General features: G+C 39.2%; 1 protein-coding gene across 2 annotated transcripts in view; it reads right to left on the bottom strand.

The window, feature by feature from the left end:
* Window positions 1-3447: 3447 nt before the first annotated feature.
* LOC127622845 (von Willebrand factor A domain-containing protein 7-like) overlaps window positions 3448-20221 on the bottom strand; it is a 35590-nt gene continuing 18816 nt past the window's right edge. For both annotated transcript variants that reach the window (XM_052096954.1, XM_052096955.1), the window contains exons 8-17: window positions 15043-15155; window positions 14316-14432; window positions 14030-14236; window positions 13049-13175; window positions 11141-11293; window positions 10968-11060; window positions 10507-10778; window positions 10077-10213; window positions 5579-5744; window positions 3448-4592 (exon numbers count right to left, since the gene is read on the bottom strand). In XM_052096954.1, coding sequence (XP_051952914.1) covers window positions 3981-4592; window positions 5579-5744; window positions 10077-10213; window positions 10507-10778; window positions 10968-11060; window positions 11141-11293; window positions 13049-13175; window positions 14030-14236; window positions 14316-14432; window positions 15043-15155 — 1997 coding nt within the window. In that variant the 3' untranslated portion in view covers window positions 3448-3980. The remainder of the gene's footprint in view (window positions 4593-5578; window positions 5745-10076; window positions 10214-10506; window positions 10779-10967; window positions 11061-11140; window positions 11294-13048; window positions 13176-14029; window positions 14237-14315; window positions 14433-15042; window positions 15156-20221) is intronic.

Raw genomic sequence — 20221 nt, 5'->3', positions numbered from 1 at the left:
TTGTTCAGAAATCAGTACAGGTTCACATATAGGGGCTTTAACGGCTAACACAGGGTACACATTCTCCGTCTCTTGCAGACTAGGACAAACAAAGACTTTTAACAACAAAATCAGGATCAGAATGCACAACCTCAACCTGCTCAGAAACAGATTCTCCCCTCAGTTGTGGTGTTATGGGAGAACAGGTTTCAGTCACCTCTGGCTCAGGAATAGTAAACACAAGGGTGCAAGTCAAATCTATGGACTCTCTTTATAAGACCACCCTCAAGAGGCTCAATTGTATGTGTGGTAGCCTGCACATCTATGACCCTGTACAAAGTAGAACCAATCACAATGCGATAAAGCAAGCCATCCACCTCTCTAACACACTTCCAATGCTTTATCAATGACATTACAGACTTTGAAAGACCAGATCTCTCACAAGTGGTGGGCTTTTGTTTACTTTCCCTAAAGGTTTTGAATGATCTGAGAGTGAGATCTTTCAATTGAAAATCCTTCAGTTCAACTGTTTTATAACCCGAAAGAGTATGCGTACTTCGATGGTTACTGCCTTCCTCTACTCAGAACTCTAAAACACAAGTCTGTCTAACTCTACAGCACTTTTCATCAGCCATCACGAAGTCAGGCTCTAAGGCTGTTCCTTTGTTTATTATATTGCAGTATGGTCATCATAGTCTGCATCCTCAAGAATGGCAAAGTTTCCTAAACATATTTGAAGAGTGTCTAGTGATGATCAGCCAGAGGCATCAGTTCCTTCCATGCACTATTCAGACCAGAAAAAAACCACCAGAGAGCGGTCTGGATAGTGCACTAAATTCACTAGCTCTAAAAACTCAGACATAATCCTCAACTGGACGGACCCGTTGGTCCAGAAGCAGAATTTTGTCAGCTAGATCTATTTTTGGTCAATCTTTCTGTAACGAGGCAGGCGAGGAATGAGGATCTAAACGCAGATATAATGAAACAAAAGATAAACAAAGTACTCAGAATATAAAGGACCAAAACCCAGGAATAAAATACAGGGAACCCAGTACAGAACATAACAACAACTGCAAAGACTAACAAAGAAACCAGAGGAAACAAGAGCTTAAATACACAAGGGCAAACAAGGGAACGAGGAACACCTGGGGAAAACAATCAGGGGAAAGCCAATCATGAAAGAAAACTACAAAAGGACTACAAAACTAACAGGAACGAGGAACTAAACAAGAATTTCAGCAAAATAATATGTAAGCAAAAACAGGGAAGAATCAACCCAAGGATCATCAACACCAGAAACATCATATAAGGACATTTGGCTGCAAAATACACCATCTACAGGCACAATACAAGAAATTGTCACATTTCAACATGATAACTCTCCAAAAAGTTTAATATGTAATAATTTATTTTTATTTTGCTATACAGTTAAAAGTCATTTGTATGTGAATTCAAACTTAAATGTATGTGAACTTAAATGAGAACTCAAAAATTGGTATACTATGTTGTTATGTAAACAGTAGCGAATGCAGAAGAAGACAAAGAGGTTAACAACTTTGTCTCAAGTGACATTCTTGCACACACCTTGACTGTTGATTTTACTTCCTTCCAGATACAGAAATTACTGCTTATGTGCTGCTGTTTTCTGTAAGTTTTGTTTGATTTAAATGAGGATGATTTATCACCTGTGTTCCAGGTGTTGTCATAGCTGGCCCATGGCAGGTGGGAGCTGAATTAGGAGATAAGATATAAAAAATGGCCCAGGTCAGAATGATTATATAATACATGCAGCTGTAGGAATGAATCAGTTGCCCTGCACAACCAGCACCTGAAAAGAAAACACACTAACTAGAAAGAAGAAAATATAAATAAATACTGATCAATCCACGCATATTGACCAAGAACAAATACAACACATTATTAAAAAACTGTATCTTATTTTGACACTGTAACATGCATACATATGCACGTGCACACGTAGACATCAAATTCAGCGGGGGCGTGGTCAAGCGCCCGTCCGGGAGAGAAAAGCGGTAAGGGCGCTTACACCTGAGCTAATGTCTAACACCTGTGTCTAATTTCAGTAAGCGTGGGTAGAGCGGCATAAAAAGGCAGCAGAGACCGAATGAGTGAGAGAGAGAGAGTGAGTGAGTGACAGACAGACACACGTCAGTCTAGTGTTGGCGCATAGAAGACCAAGAATTGAGAAACTTTATAAAATTGATTGTAAACATTGCTGTGGCCATTAAAAGCCTTACCTGGAACGTCAAGTGCCCTGTTTCACGTGTCCTTCTTGGGAAAACTGTCACACTGGCACCAGTGTGACAGTTTTCAGCACTTGATGTAAGTGCCCTTACCGCTTTTCTCTCCCGGACGGGCGCTTGACTACGCCCCCGCTGCCACACCGTGTTTCGTTAAAGCTTATTTATTTTTGTTACAAGCCGTGTTTCGTTAAAGCCTGTGTAAAGTTCATTTGTTTCAATGTACCGGTAGGCACCTGCGGCTTATAGACAGGTGCGGCTTATTTATGTTCAAAATAATATTTTCTTTTAAAATTCAGTGGGTGCGGCTTATATTCAGGTGCACTCAATAGTCCGGAAATTACGGTATGTACTGCTTCAGCTGTCGGCTTTTTCTTAACAAACCAAAGTACAACAAGAGTACATTGAGAGTGGCTGGGGTAAACAACTGGAAAAAGGGCATGCAGAGGCCCACTTAACAAGCATGGTGTGATGGAACACATACAAAAAGAGTGCTTTACAAGCAGCTTTTGAGGTATCAGATGTTCAAAACAATGCAAAAAGAGAGCGAAAGAAACAAAGAAACAGAGAAATTTTGACCCCCATTAATTGACATAACTTTATATCTTGCATGGCAGGGGAAGGCTTTCAGGGGTGATGACGAGTCTTCCAGCTCAAACCAGGGCAACTTCCTTGAACTTGTTCAAATGTTTAGCCAGTACGATAGTGTACTCAGACTACATTTGGATAATGTCAAAGACCAGAACATTTGTAAAAAGTGGTTAAATGCATATATTTAAAGGGGGCACAATAAATGATTAAATATTTTAAATTCACTTTTAATACTGATGAATTTAACAATTCATTCTACAGTATCCTACAGTATCTATGCAAGGGTTTGGTGAAATTCGGCAAACAGTTCAGGAAGTTCTGGCTTGCGCTGCTACATCTTTTCAACTCATCTAAATAATGGAGTGCGTTCCATTCAGAAGTGATGATCCCTATAACCTGTTTCCTTCAAAGGTGATCACAACCCGGCCCCGCCCTCCACCATGCCACTCTCATTAGGATAAATACATAGTTCCTCTAGTTTTACTTAGAGAAGCAGCTTTTTGCAGACATCTCCACACTTACAGACCAGTAGAGTATTTACAAATTTTAACACATTGATGGAGTTTTTCCTGTGAATCCTTTGAGTGCACCAGCCATGTTTTTCACAATGCACTCCTTTATATTTATTTATAAATAATATCTAAAAAAAAAAGTTCAACAAAAATACAACTAAGACAAGCAGTATTACTGTACTCAGATGAACCATTGTGCTGCAACTTTAAGACAGTATGATTGTGCTGTCTGAATCTCATGTTTAATTTAATATCTTTCATTATTATTATTATTGTAAATTTTAACAACATATGTCCATTAGGTAAGGACAGTGCAGTATATAAAAAAGTGGAGTATGCACAACACTCTGTATGACGTGTTATATCAATCAAAAAAACATGAAAGAATTATATTAGGCCTTCTTTTACTTTGTTTTCGATACTACAATGGGTATGTAAAGCTAGAATTTTACATGCCATTCTAATAGAATCCAGTGAAGAACTAGCAATTCACAAAATAAAAAAGCACAATTAGCCCTGAGTTATTTGTCAGTTTCTGTTTTTTCAGTGAATTATTATTAATGCATATGAAACACTAAATACAAGTAATGGCTTGTGTTCATACAGTGTTGCATAATAAAAAGTCATTACATTTCAGCTAGATTACACTCAATGCTAATTGACAGCACAGCATCCACATCATGAGAACTATCCATGATATATATGTCCCTCTGTGTGTACTGTTGTTTTCTTTTAATGCCCTCTGCTGGCTGGCTATGAGATGGCAGCGTCTCATGTTACCCGCTCTGTCCCACAGCACCAGCTCTGCCTGAGGGGCACAGCAGCCTGAGGAATAGTTCAACATTACAGGCTTACCCATTGTCCATTCACTGATGTTCAATGGAGGATCCCCACTGACTAACTGGAAACCCTCCAGCCTTTGAGGTCCATGTTTAACTTCTGTTTCAAGATGTTGATTAATGTGAAACTCCATGGACTCTGTAGTGTTCTTCTGTGGTTGTAACAAAGGGAGGTTGACTGCTTCTGCAGTTTCTTCATGAACATATTGGAAATGGTCTTGGCGTCTCTCTCTACTCATCTCGGACAGGATGAGGGTGCCTTCTCCTTTTGCCAGCTGTACAGATGCCAGTCCAGAGTGGCCTCTGTCTTTTGCTACCAGTGAGACTTTCCAGATACCCAGAGCACATACAGAGGGGCAGGCAGACTCCACACCCAGGGCGGAACATTCAGGAGGAGATGTATCAGGCTCCTGTTCAGAAAGTAGTAGAATTATGAGGTTGCTGCATTTATAAATACAATATTTACTTTTACAGGCTAGATAAAGTTTACATGAAGTGGCATTTGCAACCAATTATAAGTCCTTAATCTGACGGATGTCTGAATGAAACAGGATATTGGGAATTTTGCTTACAATTTTGGCACCCATTTGGCATTGTGTGGACCAAAGAGCTGAGTAATTATTCTAAAAAACATAATTTGAGTTCAGAAAATGAAAGAAACACATCTCGGATGGCATGAGGGTTTTTCATCCTTTAAGAAACCAACTGCTTTTCCGCTTCATTTAAAAAATGTTTTAAGAGAATTCATTGTATCCACCTTTTTGCTGACAGTCTTACTGGGGAAACGAATGTGGGGTGCGACTTCTATAGCATTCGCTAGCTCCGGCTGCAGTCATTTTAGACCCTTTTTAAGATGCGTTTCGGATGATCCGATCACGAATGGTCAGAATGACCATTGCAAAAGTTTAAACTTACATGCAGATTTAAAATTAAATTACCATCTGATCAGACAACTTGTAAAAGCAATGATAACCAAGGATGAGAACTTTACGGCTCTTCCTCAGTCTGTCTGATGACACATACATCTGAAGCTGAACTAACAGAGGTAGTCTACTCCACTAAAACAATGGATAATTTTGCTTGAAATGTTGCATTTGTGCTTAGATTAAATTCAGTCTGCATCTGGGAGAAACAGTGCACCGGTAATGTTCGTGTTTTCTTTGTCTTTGACTTTTTTGCAGTAACACACTGACATAGTTATTGATATACGTATGCCATCATGAAATCAGACACCATCTCCTCAAATCCCCAACACTGCAACAAAAGAATGAATGGACGAATGCCTCAACTACATCTGTGTACTTGATAACGGAATTAACGCCCACATTTTGCGTTAAGTATCATGGAACGTAGGAAAAAGGTGGATAATATTAGTTGTATTTGTGAAAGTTCCCACCTCAGGTATCACTGTCAGATGAACCACAGCATAGTTGGATTCTGGTGAATCCTCTGCTTGGACAGTAAGGGTCAGGGTGATGGCCCTGGCTGTCTGAGCATCATGAGGGACCCTTATCTCAACCTCCCTTTTCACAGAGCCCATCTCAGCAATTAACAACCTTTGCCTGGAAAAAATCAAGGATCTCAATCATTGAACAGCCAACAGATTTCTATGAATGTTCAGTCTATGAATGACAGAACATTTATTATTGTCATTTTAAGGCCATTTCATGCCACTGATATAATGATAATATAATAACATAATAATGCAAGTACACCCTTTCAAAGAGCAATGAACTTTTAATTCTTAAGAATGTTCAGACATTGGAATCAGAATGCCAAGTTAGGAAGGCCCCTCTTCATCTCCAACTGCGGTTTTTGTTCCCAGCTCGGAAAACTGGATGAAATGGTTATGTTTTAGATTAGCTTTTAGATAACAGGGTTCGACATTAAGCATCATGATATACTTGTCTGATGTCCGATTAAGAATGTTTTCTGTTTTACACACGCACGCATGCATGCACACACACACACACACACACACACACACACACACACACACCCTGAGGATGATTTTCCAACTTGTCATGACTCTGGCTAGGACCCAACTTTTTAAATATTTGTCCTCAGTGTTAAGTGTCATACCATCGCCCAGGATACAGAGTCTGGGGCTAAATTAATCTTCAGTGTTTAACACTTCACACATAAAATTCTGAACCCCCAACCAAAATTCTTGGATCTTTACACATCCCCCAAAATGTATTGTGTCCCTGTCTTCTGATTGGACTCCCAGCAGGTGGGGTTGTCTTTAAGACCCAAAGTATATAATCTAGAGGGGGTCCAGTAGAACCGATGCAAAGTCTTAAATTGCATCAGACATTTTTATTAAAGAATCAAAATGAACTCTGACTAAATCACATAAATTTGCTGGGAATAAAATATCCAAATTCTTAATGCCATGTTTGGCCCAGTGAAAGGCGCCCAGCCGAAAAAACGTTACTGGGCATTATGCAGTCAGAGCCAAAGCTTGATAATTCTGTGGAGGCAAGGCATAGATCTCATGGGGTCAGAGATGAATAATAAAATATAATCTGCGTAAAGCAGAAACTTATACGCCACACCTCCCGCCATCACCCCTGGAAAATCATCCTCCTTTCTTATTGTGGCTGTTAATGGTTCCAGTGCAAGACAGAACAACAATGAGGAAAATAATCTGAAAATTAATCAATTGGTTTGTACCACCACTACAGGGTGTCTATAACACAACTTAATCCATCCAATAAAAGTATTTCCAAATCCATATATTTCCAAAATCTTAAAAAGATAATCCCATTCTACCATATCATATGCCTTTTTCGCATAAGTGAGATGGCAGGGACCGGAGTCTGATCATTCGTCTCTGACCACATGATATTGATGAAACGCCTAATGTTATCAGAAGAGCTGCATCCCCGAATAAACCCCACTTGATCTATATGTATAAGAGATGTCATGACTTTACTTAACCACATTTTTACAAAATTCTTACATCTAGCTGGATCAGGAAAATTGGACGGTAACTTTTACACTCGTCAATTTAGTTACTTCTAATTGTTCCACAAAGTTTCTAATGTATTCATCAGTAGACAAATATGTGGAACTGTAAAGATCAAAATATAATTATTTAAAAGCATGATTAATATCAGTGGCTGAGGTAAATATTTCACCACCAACAAATTTCACTGAGGGAATGGTACAAAAAGAAACTCTCTGTTTTAAATATCTAGCCAGAAGTTTTCTACTTTGTCCCCAGACTCATCTTGCCCTGAATAGCCAAAACTCCACCTTCAGCGACACAATATTATTATATCTGTATTTCAATCGAGTCAATTCCCTGAGGCCATCAGATGACATTCGGTGCTTCAGCTCTGCCTTGGCACTTTTAATATTTTCTTCCAACTCCACAAGTTCTCGTTCTTTGCATTTTTTGATGAATGAGGCTATCTATTCTAGATTAAATCTTATAAACTGATGAAAAAAATGTATAGTCCCTTCCAGATGGGTTCAAAATTCTCCAAATATCTGTAAGACCAAGATTTTTACACATCCTGTGAAGTGTCACAGGGGCTTACACACTTTTGCTTCACTAGGATCACTAGTACATCAATAGATTAAAGTGTCCTCCCAATATATCACGAGGGGTACCAGCGGCTTGCCGCATCCCTTCAAGATCTATAAAAAGCCCTGATCATCAGCATTAGGTGCATAATTATTATCCAAAATAAACATTTGCCCTTGAATTTCAGCTAAAACAATAATGACTCTCCCTAATTTATCATTATTCTGTTTGAGATATTTGAATTGTATATGTTTATTTATCACTATAATGACTCCCCTGCTCTTACTCGAGCCAAAAGAAAACATGTCCACCCCATATCTTTTTCAGCTTTCTGCAGGGAAAGATGAGTTTCATGAAGAAAAACTATTTCATATTTCTTACGTTTAAGAAAATATATAACCTTCCTTCTGTTTATGGGGTGCCCCAACCCATTCACATTCCACGTGGAGAGAGATAATCCACTCACACTAACATTTGACATTTTGATATAAAGAAAAAATTAATTGTTTGTCAAAACCACAACCGGGGTCGATTCCTCTAAACTCAAGGAGTCCATGCATGCCTACGAGTGTCCCTGCAGCAACTTTGCCATCGGATTGCTTAAATCCAGTGCTTCTATACAGATTTTGTGAGGCAAAATTACATAATAGAAAATAATTTGTAAAACAATGCCCAGCTTCTTCAGATAGCCAAGAGTAAGTACAGCAAGTCAATCCACTTCCATGAGAAACACCAAATGGCTCAATCACTGCAATGTTTTTATGAAGGACAGTGCTTGTTTGGGGCATGAAAATACTTCGCGGCCAACCTTAATATCTGTTCTCAGTTTGGCAGGAAACATCAGTGCAAAAGCGATCTTCCATTGATGTAACTTCTTGACGTTTCTTGACTCGATCACATTTCTCTCTTGTCGATAATGCAAAGTCTGGGAACAAGAAAATGTTGTGATTCTTCCAAGAAAGTCTTGCTTTACACCTCGCCTCCAAATTCGCTACACCTTGGTCCGACCACGAGGTCTCGGGTCGGCAGGCCTCAACACATCAAGCCATGTGTAACTTCCTTGACCAAAATAGAGTCAAACTAACACTGCAATTTCATCATCATTTCTTCATTCAACGCGGAAGAAATTGATTACAACTTCAACACCATCGACTCAAGGAACCATCAAGACTTTCTCCTGAGACTGCATCCGGACACTCTCTCAACAGCCAAGGCATTGCAAGTATTGTACAATTAACTAACTAAACCGAGGTTTAGTATAAATTGAAAACCCCTTTGTAACAAAGATGCTTTGAAGTAAGAAATGGATGGTTCTTTCAGATGGTTAAATTACTCTTTTCATTGCTTAATTTCCCTATTCTGTTCCAGTTTCATTCACTTTCACTTTTCCATTTCCCATGTATGTGTGATTTGGCTGTATGTTTTTGTTTAGATTAGTTATGTGTTCGTGACTTAGTTAAATAAAGCTTTTGTGTACATTTGTGCAAGTTGATTCTGGTCTGCTTGTAAATCAACATTCATAAGAAGGAGTTATTGTTCTGTGGCACATGAAAATGTGGCCATTTTAATGGTGGAGAATTTTATTCAGACAAATAATCTAGTTATTTGTCATTTATCTAATTTAAAATGGTTGGTGAACGCGACTAATTCAATTATATAAATGTCCTTACATAATTATGTAGACTATCCTTAGACCATCCATCCATCCATCCATCCATCGTCAACCACTTATCCTGTGTACAGGGTCGCGGGGGGCTGGAGCCTATCCCAGCTAACATTGGGCGAAAGGCGGGGGACACCCTGGACAGGTCGCCAGTCCATCGCAGGGCCACACATAGACAGACATACACTCACACTCACCTCCACATCCACATCTAGGGCAATTTTTTTTTTTTTGGAGACACCAATTAACCTAGCCTGCATGTCTTTTGGATGGTGGGAGGAAGCCGGAGTACCCGGAGAGAACCCACGCAGACACGGGGAGAACATGCAAACTCCACACAGAAAGGCCAGGGCAACCAGGGTTTGAACCCACGACCTTCTTGCTGTGAGGCGACAGTGCTAACCGCTGCACCACCGTGCCGCCCTAGAATAAGCTCATTATCCTATTGTGGGTTTCATATATATATTGCCACTGCCTCAAAACATTACTGGTGAGGTTACCTGAGTACCCATAGACAGTCTTTAGAGTTTGTGCAGGAACTTAGAGTATGGGTTCCATTTTGCAAGTTCCTCATAGAACTGACATTTTTGAAAGTGTACTTAAAAGTTTGAGAACTCAAATGGCAATTCAGTTTAAATTTTACAGCATGTCATTCACTGATTCATCCTGTTATATCATTCCTTCTACACTGCTTACCTGGATTGGTCTCTGTGGGAAAGGTACCCATGGTCATCTTCTGCTGAAAGCGTGAAGGGACAGTTGGGGCCATGATTAAATACCTCAAATAGCACAGCAGAGGTGCGACCTGGGAGAAGGTGTGGAGGAGAGTAGACCTATGGATGAGACGCAATTATAATTGAGTGTAAAGGGAACAATGGAAAGGAGTAGGTGAGAACCGGCTTGACAATATAAATAATATTTTAATGAGGAACTTAAACAAAAGACACAAACACACACATGACGGTCAGCTGCCCGTAAACGTTCTCTCTCTCTCAAACCACCATTCGCAGGCGGCCTTTATCCCTCTCGGAGGCTTAATTAGCCTGACAGGGGACCTCCGCCCTGTCACATTGAGCTATTTCACATTTTGCCAAGATATTTTCCTCTGAATTGTCTACATTTATACCTGTATCTGTACGTGTGTTGGTTGAATCATTTCAGAGGAAACCCTTTCTAGCAGGTTCCCCCTTCCATCCTTCACAGAGAGACGTAAGCTGAATGGCATTCTGGGAACGGAGTCCATATGGCCAACTAACTCATTTCCAGACCAGTGAGAAGATGAATTCAGCAACACTTTCTGCAGGCTCTCTCCACTGAGCCCCAACAAGGTCACATGACTAAAGGCCTCCTCATTGGGTGAGAGGCCTGTTACCGCAACCACTAAAAAGAGTGGGATGCCTAGGAACAAAAACTCACATAATCAGCTGCAGTGCGTAGATCTATTTTATTTTAGAAATCAAAGTGTATGCCACTGTATGAAAATATAAACAAACATTTCTGAAAGATATTTTATACAACAACTGTACACATACAGTATAACGTTCAGAGAATAATTCTGTAAAAAGCTGAAACATGTCTCAGACAAACCTGCTATAGGACTGCCTTCTATTTTCCTCAGTCCTGGATGTGTCTCATTGGCCTCTTTTGCAAAATAGTACAGGAAGTCCAAACTGCTGTCACCTAGGGGACAACAAGGTTTTTTTATGCACAATTCTATTACCAGTTATTACTAGACTTAGTGTTTTTGCCAACATCTTTACCTAAGACGTTGAATGTAACCGGTCCAATGGCTCTGATCATGAGCTGCCATATGCCTATTTGTAAAGGAGGTAGCAGGCTTATTCTGTACAGACCCTGAGATGAGTCCAGTTTTGCCATTGGACCTTCAGAACCAGGAAAAGACTGACGAGCACCTGAGAGAGATACATATTACAAACACTTTAACACTTCATGTGCATTACAGTCCAGTGTTCATTGAAATGGTATCTTTTTTTGAAGGCAGAAACATATTAAAAACATTTTGTGAAAGAAAGGATTTACAAAGTTTTGTTTGAGAAACTTAAAGCACTTTTTCACCATTGGTCAGGATGGAGGAAAATTTAGGAAAGTTTCCAGTAGCATTTCCACTGGAGCACAGTCCAGTACAATTCCATTCCAAACCATTCCTTGATTTCTCAGCACGGTTAGTTCCCATTATATTCATTCATTTTCTGTTATACTGTAGCATAATTTAATGAACAGCTGCTTTGTAAAAACGCCTATTGTGAAAAGCACTATACAAATAAATTTGATTTGACTTTACTTTACTTAACCATACTCAGGACAGTGAACCATGCTGGTGGTGGAATGTCTGTAGTGATTTGGTGACTCTTGATCGGTCACTTGCCCAGTCAGTCCATTCTACTCATGTTTTTCACAGCACCACAGTGAATGGACAGAAACCATAACAGTACCAACAAGCCTGGATTGGTACAAAACAGCCCTGCTGTTCAATGAGAACTGCCTTTAATAGCAAGCACACAAGATATTCACAAGCAGAACTGTAAATTCTGCTTTGATTTCTGAGTTGTGTCTATGAAATAATAAGTGCTTTTTACTTTCAGACTGACAGAAATTCTGATCAAAGTTTACGAACATTTCTTCAGGTTTTCTTTTTTCGTCCACCTGTTCACAGAATTTTTTCAGCATCCGTCTATTAGTGCGGCATTTCAGACAAACCTACCCCTAAATGTAAAAACAAAATTAACTGTGATTGGTTAAAGGGACAGTTCACCAAAAATTTAAATACTCTCATCATTTACTCACCCTCATGATATTCCAGGTGCGTATGAATTTCTTTCTTTACCAGAACACATTTGAAGAAAATTATAAAATATCTTAGCTCTGAGTAGGTCCTTAAAATGCAAGTGGATGGTGACTCGACATTTGAAGCTCCAAGAATCACAGATAGTCAGCACAAACGTCATCCATACGAGTCCAACTGTTAAATTTATGTCTTCTAAAGTAACATAGTTTTATAGGATAATAGTATAAAAAGTACTTAAAAAGTACTTTTTGCACCAAAAGCGATCATATCACTTTAGAAGACAGTAATTAAACCACTGGAGTCATATAAATGACGTCTGTGAAACTATCTGTGATCCACTATCCACTTGCATTTTAAGGGCCTACTGTGGTGAGATATTTTTTCTGTTTTTCTTCAAATGTGTACTGGTGAAGAAAGAAAGTCATACACACCTGAGATACAAATAATGAGATAATTAACATTTTTGGGTAAACTATCCCTTTAACTCTTCACAGATGCTCTCTTTCTTGCACTACACATAAATGACCAATATCGGCATTATATTCATGTTCTTTAGCCAGAGGGGAATTGGCCCCCACAGTGAGTCTGGTTTCTCCCAAGGTTATTTTCTCCATTAACCTACATCTTGGAGTTTTGTTTTCCTTGCTACAGTCACATTTGGCTTGCTCACAGGGGTTCTAAAACCAATTATTATTTACTTATTTATTATTAAACACAATTTACACTCATGTTTTTATAAAATGCACAATGATGACAATAGAAAATTAAGCTGTAATATCTATGAAGTCTATAAAAATTACTTTTCCTGTTAGTCAAAGCTGTTCAGAAAGTAAGAGACTGTAAGGTAGGTCAGTAGGTGTACCTGAGGGGCTGACAAGCTCACAGTGTGTGTGCTGGCCTGTGATGTGCAGCATCACTTTCGTAACAGCTTTGTCCACGCGAAAGGAGTTCGGTGAGTCCAACTTGCCCTCTGCGTGAAGCAGAGATACCTATTCAGAGAAACAAATAAGAAATCTGTTAACAAAAACAGGCAGAATACCTTAAAGGGGTCATATAATGCCATTTTTGTACAAGTTAATATGAATCTTTAGGGTCTAAATGAAAACTTTGTAATATACTTTTATTAAAAATTCTCATTAGTATTTTAAGAAAACACTAATTTTACCTGCTCAAAAACAGCTCCGTTTTCAGCACGCGGTTTCAGTGCATATGACTTTAAATGATAATGAGCTTTGGTCACCCCGCCCCTTCTTAGCAAAACCAGCTTTATACTGACCCTCGTTTATAAAGCAGTCTGGTGAAAAATGATTCGCGCAAACATGAACGCATTGACGTTGCTCGTGGGGAATATTCCCATCATAAACAAAACTCAGCCACTGCGTCTTCAGCGGTTCAGATTTAGGAACATCAAAATGACTGCTGTGTTCGTTATTACACCGAAGAACAGAACGCCACAATCGCTTAGGTGCCGTTCTGCTCCAGTGTATCAACAATGATGACGGACTATGATTGACAGCTCGCTCACGAGCGAGGGCGGGTCTGTGTTGAAACACTGCTGTCAATCAACAATCCTGGGAGGGGTGTCCGACCGTGTGACGTCACACGGTCGAACGGCTCGATTTGAGGCAGGGGAAAATATATAAGGAGATTAAAACAAAAACACACTGGATGGATTTTTATCATAATAGGATGGTTGTGTACAGGCACAGCCAACACACATTTCAGTACAATCAACTTGAAAAAGTGCATGTACCATTATATGACCCCTTTAATACAAATTACATTTTTGAAACAGTAAGGGGATGTGGTCTTTTGGTCCTCTTGTTGTTCCAGATGACTGTACCTTGCTGGAAGTTGTTATGTCTTCTACAATGGCTGATACTTTTTGGATGTCTTTGTTTGATGTGAAGATGGTCATTCCTCCAGACACAGATGACAGAGAGGAATATAGAGAGAATCTATCGGGAGACAAAGTTTCTGTTCTCCTCCTCTTTCTCATCCCTCTTCCTCTTGCTATAAGGCTTGGATCTTCTGTCAGCAGGAAGTTTACCTAGCATAAATACAGAGATTAGGTGCATAAAAATAGTGTGTATGTGTATGAATGTGATGATTTTATGTTTGTCTGTTACCTTTGTTTGCTTCTCTAAAATGAGAGCTTGGACTGAACTTTGCAGATGATGATCTTTAGGAGAGGCGTCCGTGAACACAAAAATCTCTGATAGCGGAGGGCTGTGGGTCAGAGCCAACTGATGCACAGACACATTCACACACATACAGACAGAGACACTTAGGATGTGCATCATTATCTTATATAGATAGATATACACTGTATATAAGGCTAAATTTAAAAAAATCTCAAACTCTTTGCAGTAACTAAATACCAACAACTTTTGTCAGTTTGTGTTTACTGGGATTCAGATCTGTGGTTAACAAATATGTTTTCAATAGCCAGTTCTTACACTATTATCACCAATACTAAATATATGTGGTCAAAGCCTTGTAACATACCAAATATAGTTTATTTATCATCACTTACCTTAAAATTAGCCCTAAAGCAATACATTATTTAAACTCTGTTATGGTTGTAATATTTGTATTACTGTGTCCTGAAAATTATATCAGTAGTAAGTCATGGGACCAAGATCAAACACTTGGCACCATTTCCTGAGAATTGTCCTTTTTTGTTACCCGTCATCAGGGGTAAAATTGGGGGAGATTGGTCCAGAACGGCGTTCTGGCACATCCGATTGAAAAAATTTTATAAAATAATGTGGTGGTGGTTGTGTTAGTGTTCCCCCTCCTAAAATATCCAATTTAACCCCTGCCTGTCATGTCCTGAAGTGTCCTGAAAGTTACCTGAAGGGCAGAGAGACACATCTCTGGTTCATCTCCTCCTCCGAGAGCGGTCAGATCCTCCATATACCGCATGAACTCATGAGGGCTATCCGTCTCCATCACTGGCCCAAAATCTGAGACATAACAGACTTCATCATCACTTGCAAAATTTGGCAAATACATGTGTTTATGCTATAAATAAAATTTTCAAGATGAAAACACATTAATCATGGTTCCTTGAGATGAAGGGAACAAGACATTGCGACTCACTAGGGTATTTCTTCCCCGACGACCTAGTTGAAACTCCTGTATAATAATGCCAATCCTGTGATTTGCAATGGTGTTTAAGCCCTGCCCTTTTTGGTGCACTGCTGGGCTATATAAGCAGGTGTGCAAACATCATTTCTTCAGCATTTTCTGAGCGGATCACTCAAACCTCGAAACTCTAAAGTAGTAGTGCGGCTTGCTTTCGCAATGTCTCATTCCCTTCATCTCATGGAACCGAGGCTACATGTGTAACTGGAGATGTTCCCAAATGATTCAGTTCACTTCGACATTGCAACTCGCTAGGGGAACTACGTACGTCATACCCCCATGAATATAACACTTCAAAAAGCATATGTATAAGAAGTAACTTATTACTTATTAATATGTATAAAGAACCACTTCACATGGCGAATACTAATCTAGGAATTTATACAAGCCATATAAATATACCTAGTGAAATCTTTTGCTATTAACATTTTTATTGATTCTTATGTGAAATATGGAATAAACAGAACATATACACACAGAATGAACTCAACTCCCATTATATCTCCCTCCCCAACCCCACCCTTTCCCTCAAAAAATATCCCTGTGGTCACAGCCTAAATTACACCATGCACACATATAAGCAAACAAACAAAACAAAACATTTGAGCACATCAAAATATAAAAATCTACAAACAAAGAGATAAGAAATATTTCCACAAAGAATATAATTTACAATTACCACCACAATTCTGTTTCTCGCCACATAGTCCTCACTGAGAGGTCTCCAGAAAGGCCAACTACCTGTCCCATTTCATACCATACATTACATGTCTATCTTGCCCAGCTGGTTATATGATATCTTTTCAAATGCTGCCACCCTACCAAACTCGGTGAACCATTCTTGAAATGAGGGAGAGCCAACTGACTTCCATCCTCTAAGAATTATCAGTCTGACCTTAATTACACTGGTCTGGACCCAGCTTTTTGTACCCAATATACATAGTCTGGGGCAGAATGAAATTTGAATATCTAAAACCTCACAGATAAAATTCTGGATTCACCCAGAATTCTTGAATCTTAGTGTAGAACCACAGAGCATGGGCAGGTACCCAGCAGGTAGGTGTGTCTTTTAAACCAATATATAGGAGGTCCGTTAGAAACTATGCAAAATTTAATCTGAACAAAGCATACCCTTAAAATCCCTTAGACATAGTTTTAATATTTGTATAAATACTTTATCACTCCCCATCCTCCAATACCAAATTCGAATATCTTTCCCATAACCTCTTAAGAGCAGTTAAGGCCCCATCACCAAGACTCTTAATCAACAAGGAATAATACACTGATGCTTCAAGACCCTTTCCAAAAGGCTGTAAGCATCATACAGAGGGTGTCTGCTATAGGGGGCTGTGCACTACCAACAAAAATAGTACAAAGTAGATAGCTCAACTGTAAATACCTGTAAAATGGAGACCAAGAAATCCCAAATTGCTAGGTTATATTTTCAAATAATCTCACAATATCCCTCTCAATCCATTCTTTCTAGCAACAGGGTGACTTGTTAATGCATCATTTGGAGTTCAGACATATACTTTAGGAAACATTTAGGTAAGTATCAGAATGAGAAATCTTTGTCCATACTGAATGTAAATGTGAAATAATAGGATGCATTTTGCTTCTCTTGGCAATTTAATAGAAAAACTTTTTTATCGGTGAGATTGGGGCAAGGACTGCTTGTTCAATGTTGTACCAGGGATGGGCTCTCTCAGGTGGAAGAGACCAATAGGCCAGGTGTCTAAGATTAAAAGCATAATAAAACTACATTTTGGGGAGGCCTAAGCTTCCTTTGTCAATTGGTCTATGTAACTTACTGAAATGCAAATGAGGTTGTATACCATTTCATATAAAAGACATAGATATTCTATCAAATTGTTTAAAATAAGAATGAGGAACTTCGAGAAGGAGAGACTGTAGTAGATAATTTAATTTGAGGATACAATTAATGTTTATAACATTGACCTTCCCTGCAATAGATAGATGTAGTGAAGCCCAACTATCCACATCACATGAGAAACATTTCATTAACGGGTCAAAATGAACTAACTAAATCTCTCAAATTTGCTGGAAATAAAATGCCTAAATACCTAATGCCTTGCTTGGGCCATTGAATGGTTCCAGGTTGGAAAGCAGTGGCAGGGAGATATGCTGTCAGAGCAAGAGCTTCCGATTTAGACAAATACACCCTATATCATAAAAATTTGGAGAAAGAATGAGTAATTCTATGGAGGAAAGTCATAGATATTTTAGGGTCGGAGACAAATAATAATATATCATCTGCATAGAGTAGAAGTTTAAGAGGACAGCCTTGCCGGATTCCGCTACCAAGAGAAATTAAATCTGAAATGAATCCATTAGTTTGCACTACCACTACTGGTTGTTTATAAAGTAACCTAATCCACCCAATAAAAGTGTTTCCAAACCCATACATTTCCAAAATATAAAAAATATAGCCCCATTCCACCCTATCAAACCCCTTCTCAAGTGAGATTGCAGCGATCGGGGTCTGATCATTCACTACTGACCACATAATATTTATAAATGTCTAATATTATCAGAACTACAATTACATATTAACCCCACTTGATTAGCCAGTGTTCTAGACAATATTTTTTACATCTGGATCAAGGAAATTGTACAATAACTTTTACATTAATTTGAGTCTTTATCTTTATTAAGAATGAGACTGATGAGGGCTTGCGTCATGGTTGGCGTTTATCTTTAATGATACAAATTTAATTGTTCGAAGGCTTTTTTAATATCTGTGAGAGTCTCCCTGCCTTGTCCCCCAACTCAAAATATGTCTGTCTTGCCCTGAATAACCAAAACTCTACCTTCTGTGACAAAATAGTGTTGTACCTATATTTTAGCTGAGTCAACACTAAGACCATTGGATGACATTCAGTGCTTCTGCTCTGTTTCAGCAGTTTTAAAACTCTTTTCCAGTTCTATGAATTTCTGTGCTTTGGTCTTTTAATGAATGAGGCTTATTGTATGATCCGCCCCCTAAGATCTGCCTTAAAGGTTTAGTTCACCCAAAAATGAAAATTATCCCATAATTTACTCACACTCAAGCCATCCTAGGTGTATATGACTTTCTTATTTCAGCCAAACACAATCAGAGTTATATTAAAACATATCCTGGCTCTTCGAAGCTTTATAATGGGAGTGAATGGTACCTTAGATTTTGAAGCCCAAAAAAGCACATCCATCCATCATAAAAGTAATCCATACAGATCCAGGGGGTTAATACAGGCCTTCTGAAGTGAAGCATTTTTGTACGAAAAATATCCATATTTATAACTTTATAAACTATAATCACTGGCTTCCGGTAACGGCAGTCCGTGTGTTCATGAGAGAGTCGAGTTCTGGCGTATGACAGGCTTAGCATAAGCTCCGGTGAGAATTGACGAATACGGAAATACAGAGTCTGGGGCAAAATGATACCCGAGTGCCAAATACATCGTACACCAGAGGGGGTCCAATAGAACCAATGTAAAATCTTGAATTGCATAAGGCACTCTCTTGCGTCTCTAGATTTACATTTACATTTATGCATTTGTCAGACGCTTTTATCCAAAGTGACATAAAGTGCACTTATTACAGGGACAATCCCCCGGAGCAACCTGGAGTTAAGTGCCTTGCTCAAGGACACAATGGTGGTGGCTGTGGGGATCAAACCAGCAACCTTCTGATTAACAGTTACATGCTTTAGCCCACTACGCCACACCACTCTAGATGCAGTCTTGACATTTTAGAATCCTGGCCCACTCTCTCTCCTCCAATTCCTAGTTTAAATCTTTGTCCCAAAATCTCTTGAGAGTGGTTGAGGCTCCATCCCCCAGACTCTGAATTAACATGGAGTAATAAACTGATGCCTCATGACCTTTTCCAAAAGCAGTAATCACCACTCTCAAAGTATCTGCCACTTTAGGGGGGTGTATGCTATTCCCAAAAATAGTGCAGAGCAAGCGGCGCAGCTGTAGATACCTAATAAACTGAGGGATCTGGGGATCCCAAAATGTTGAACCAAATGTTCAAAGGATCTCAACACACTACTCTCATATAGGTCACTGAGTGTAGTAACTCCCCTCACAATACACTGTGACCAGCAGAAAGGGAACTTATTAATATGTAGTTTGGGGTTCAGCCATAAGCTTGAGGCAAAATTTAGATACATATCCAAATCAAAAACTTTTGCCCATACTGAGTGCAAATGCGAGATAACAGGGTGTAATTTCACTTCTCCGGTTAGATTGATAGAAAGGCTTTGCAATGGCAAAATAGGGGCAAGAACGTCCTGTTCATTGAAAAAACAGGAAGGGGCTATTTCAGGTGGAAGCTACCAATGAGCCAAATGTCTGAGAACGAATGCATAATAATAAACCAAAATCTTTGGTAGGCCTAGCCCATCTTTATCAATTGGCCTATGCAGCTTACTGAAATGTAATCTGGGACACTTACCATTCCAAATGAAAGACTGTACCGGCTTCTCTGATTGAAGCCATTTGAGAACATAGCAGATACTGTTTCGGATGCAGGCAGAACAGAGAGCAACACTCACACTTTGGTTCCGACTGTATAGCCCCTGCAGCAGGGCATTTGGATGAGGTCTCTGTGGCATATTTGCTCAGTGAAGCAACACCACTCTCCCATTCCTGTTAGGGTTTCCAATCGATTCTCTCCACTCAGTGATGCACCCACTGAGAATCATGTTGAAAGAGCCCTTGTTATTGGTGGTTCTATTGTAAGGAACGTGAAAATAGAGACTCCAGACATTACTGTTAAATGCATTTTGTGTTCCAGAGCATCCGACATCAGATCAAATTTACAAGTGCTGGCTAATACTAAGCGTAGATTTTCAAAAATTGTTATTCATGTTGGCACT

The sequence above is a fragment of the Xyrauchen texanus genome, chromosome 29 (assembly GCF_025860055.1).
Source record: "Xyrauchen texanus isolate HMW12.3.18 chromosome 29, RBS_HiC_50CHRs, whole genome shotgun sequence".
In the NCBI taxonomy this organism is placed as follows: domain Eukaryota; kingdom Metazoa; phylum Chordata; class Actinopteri; order Cypriniformes; family Catostomidae; genus Xyrauchen; species Xyrauchen texanus.
Note: the sequence above shows the minus strand (reverse complement) of the source record. Positions and strands in the feature narration are given on the sequence as shown.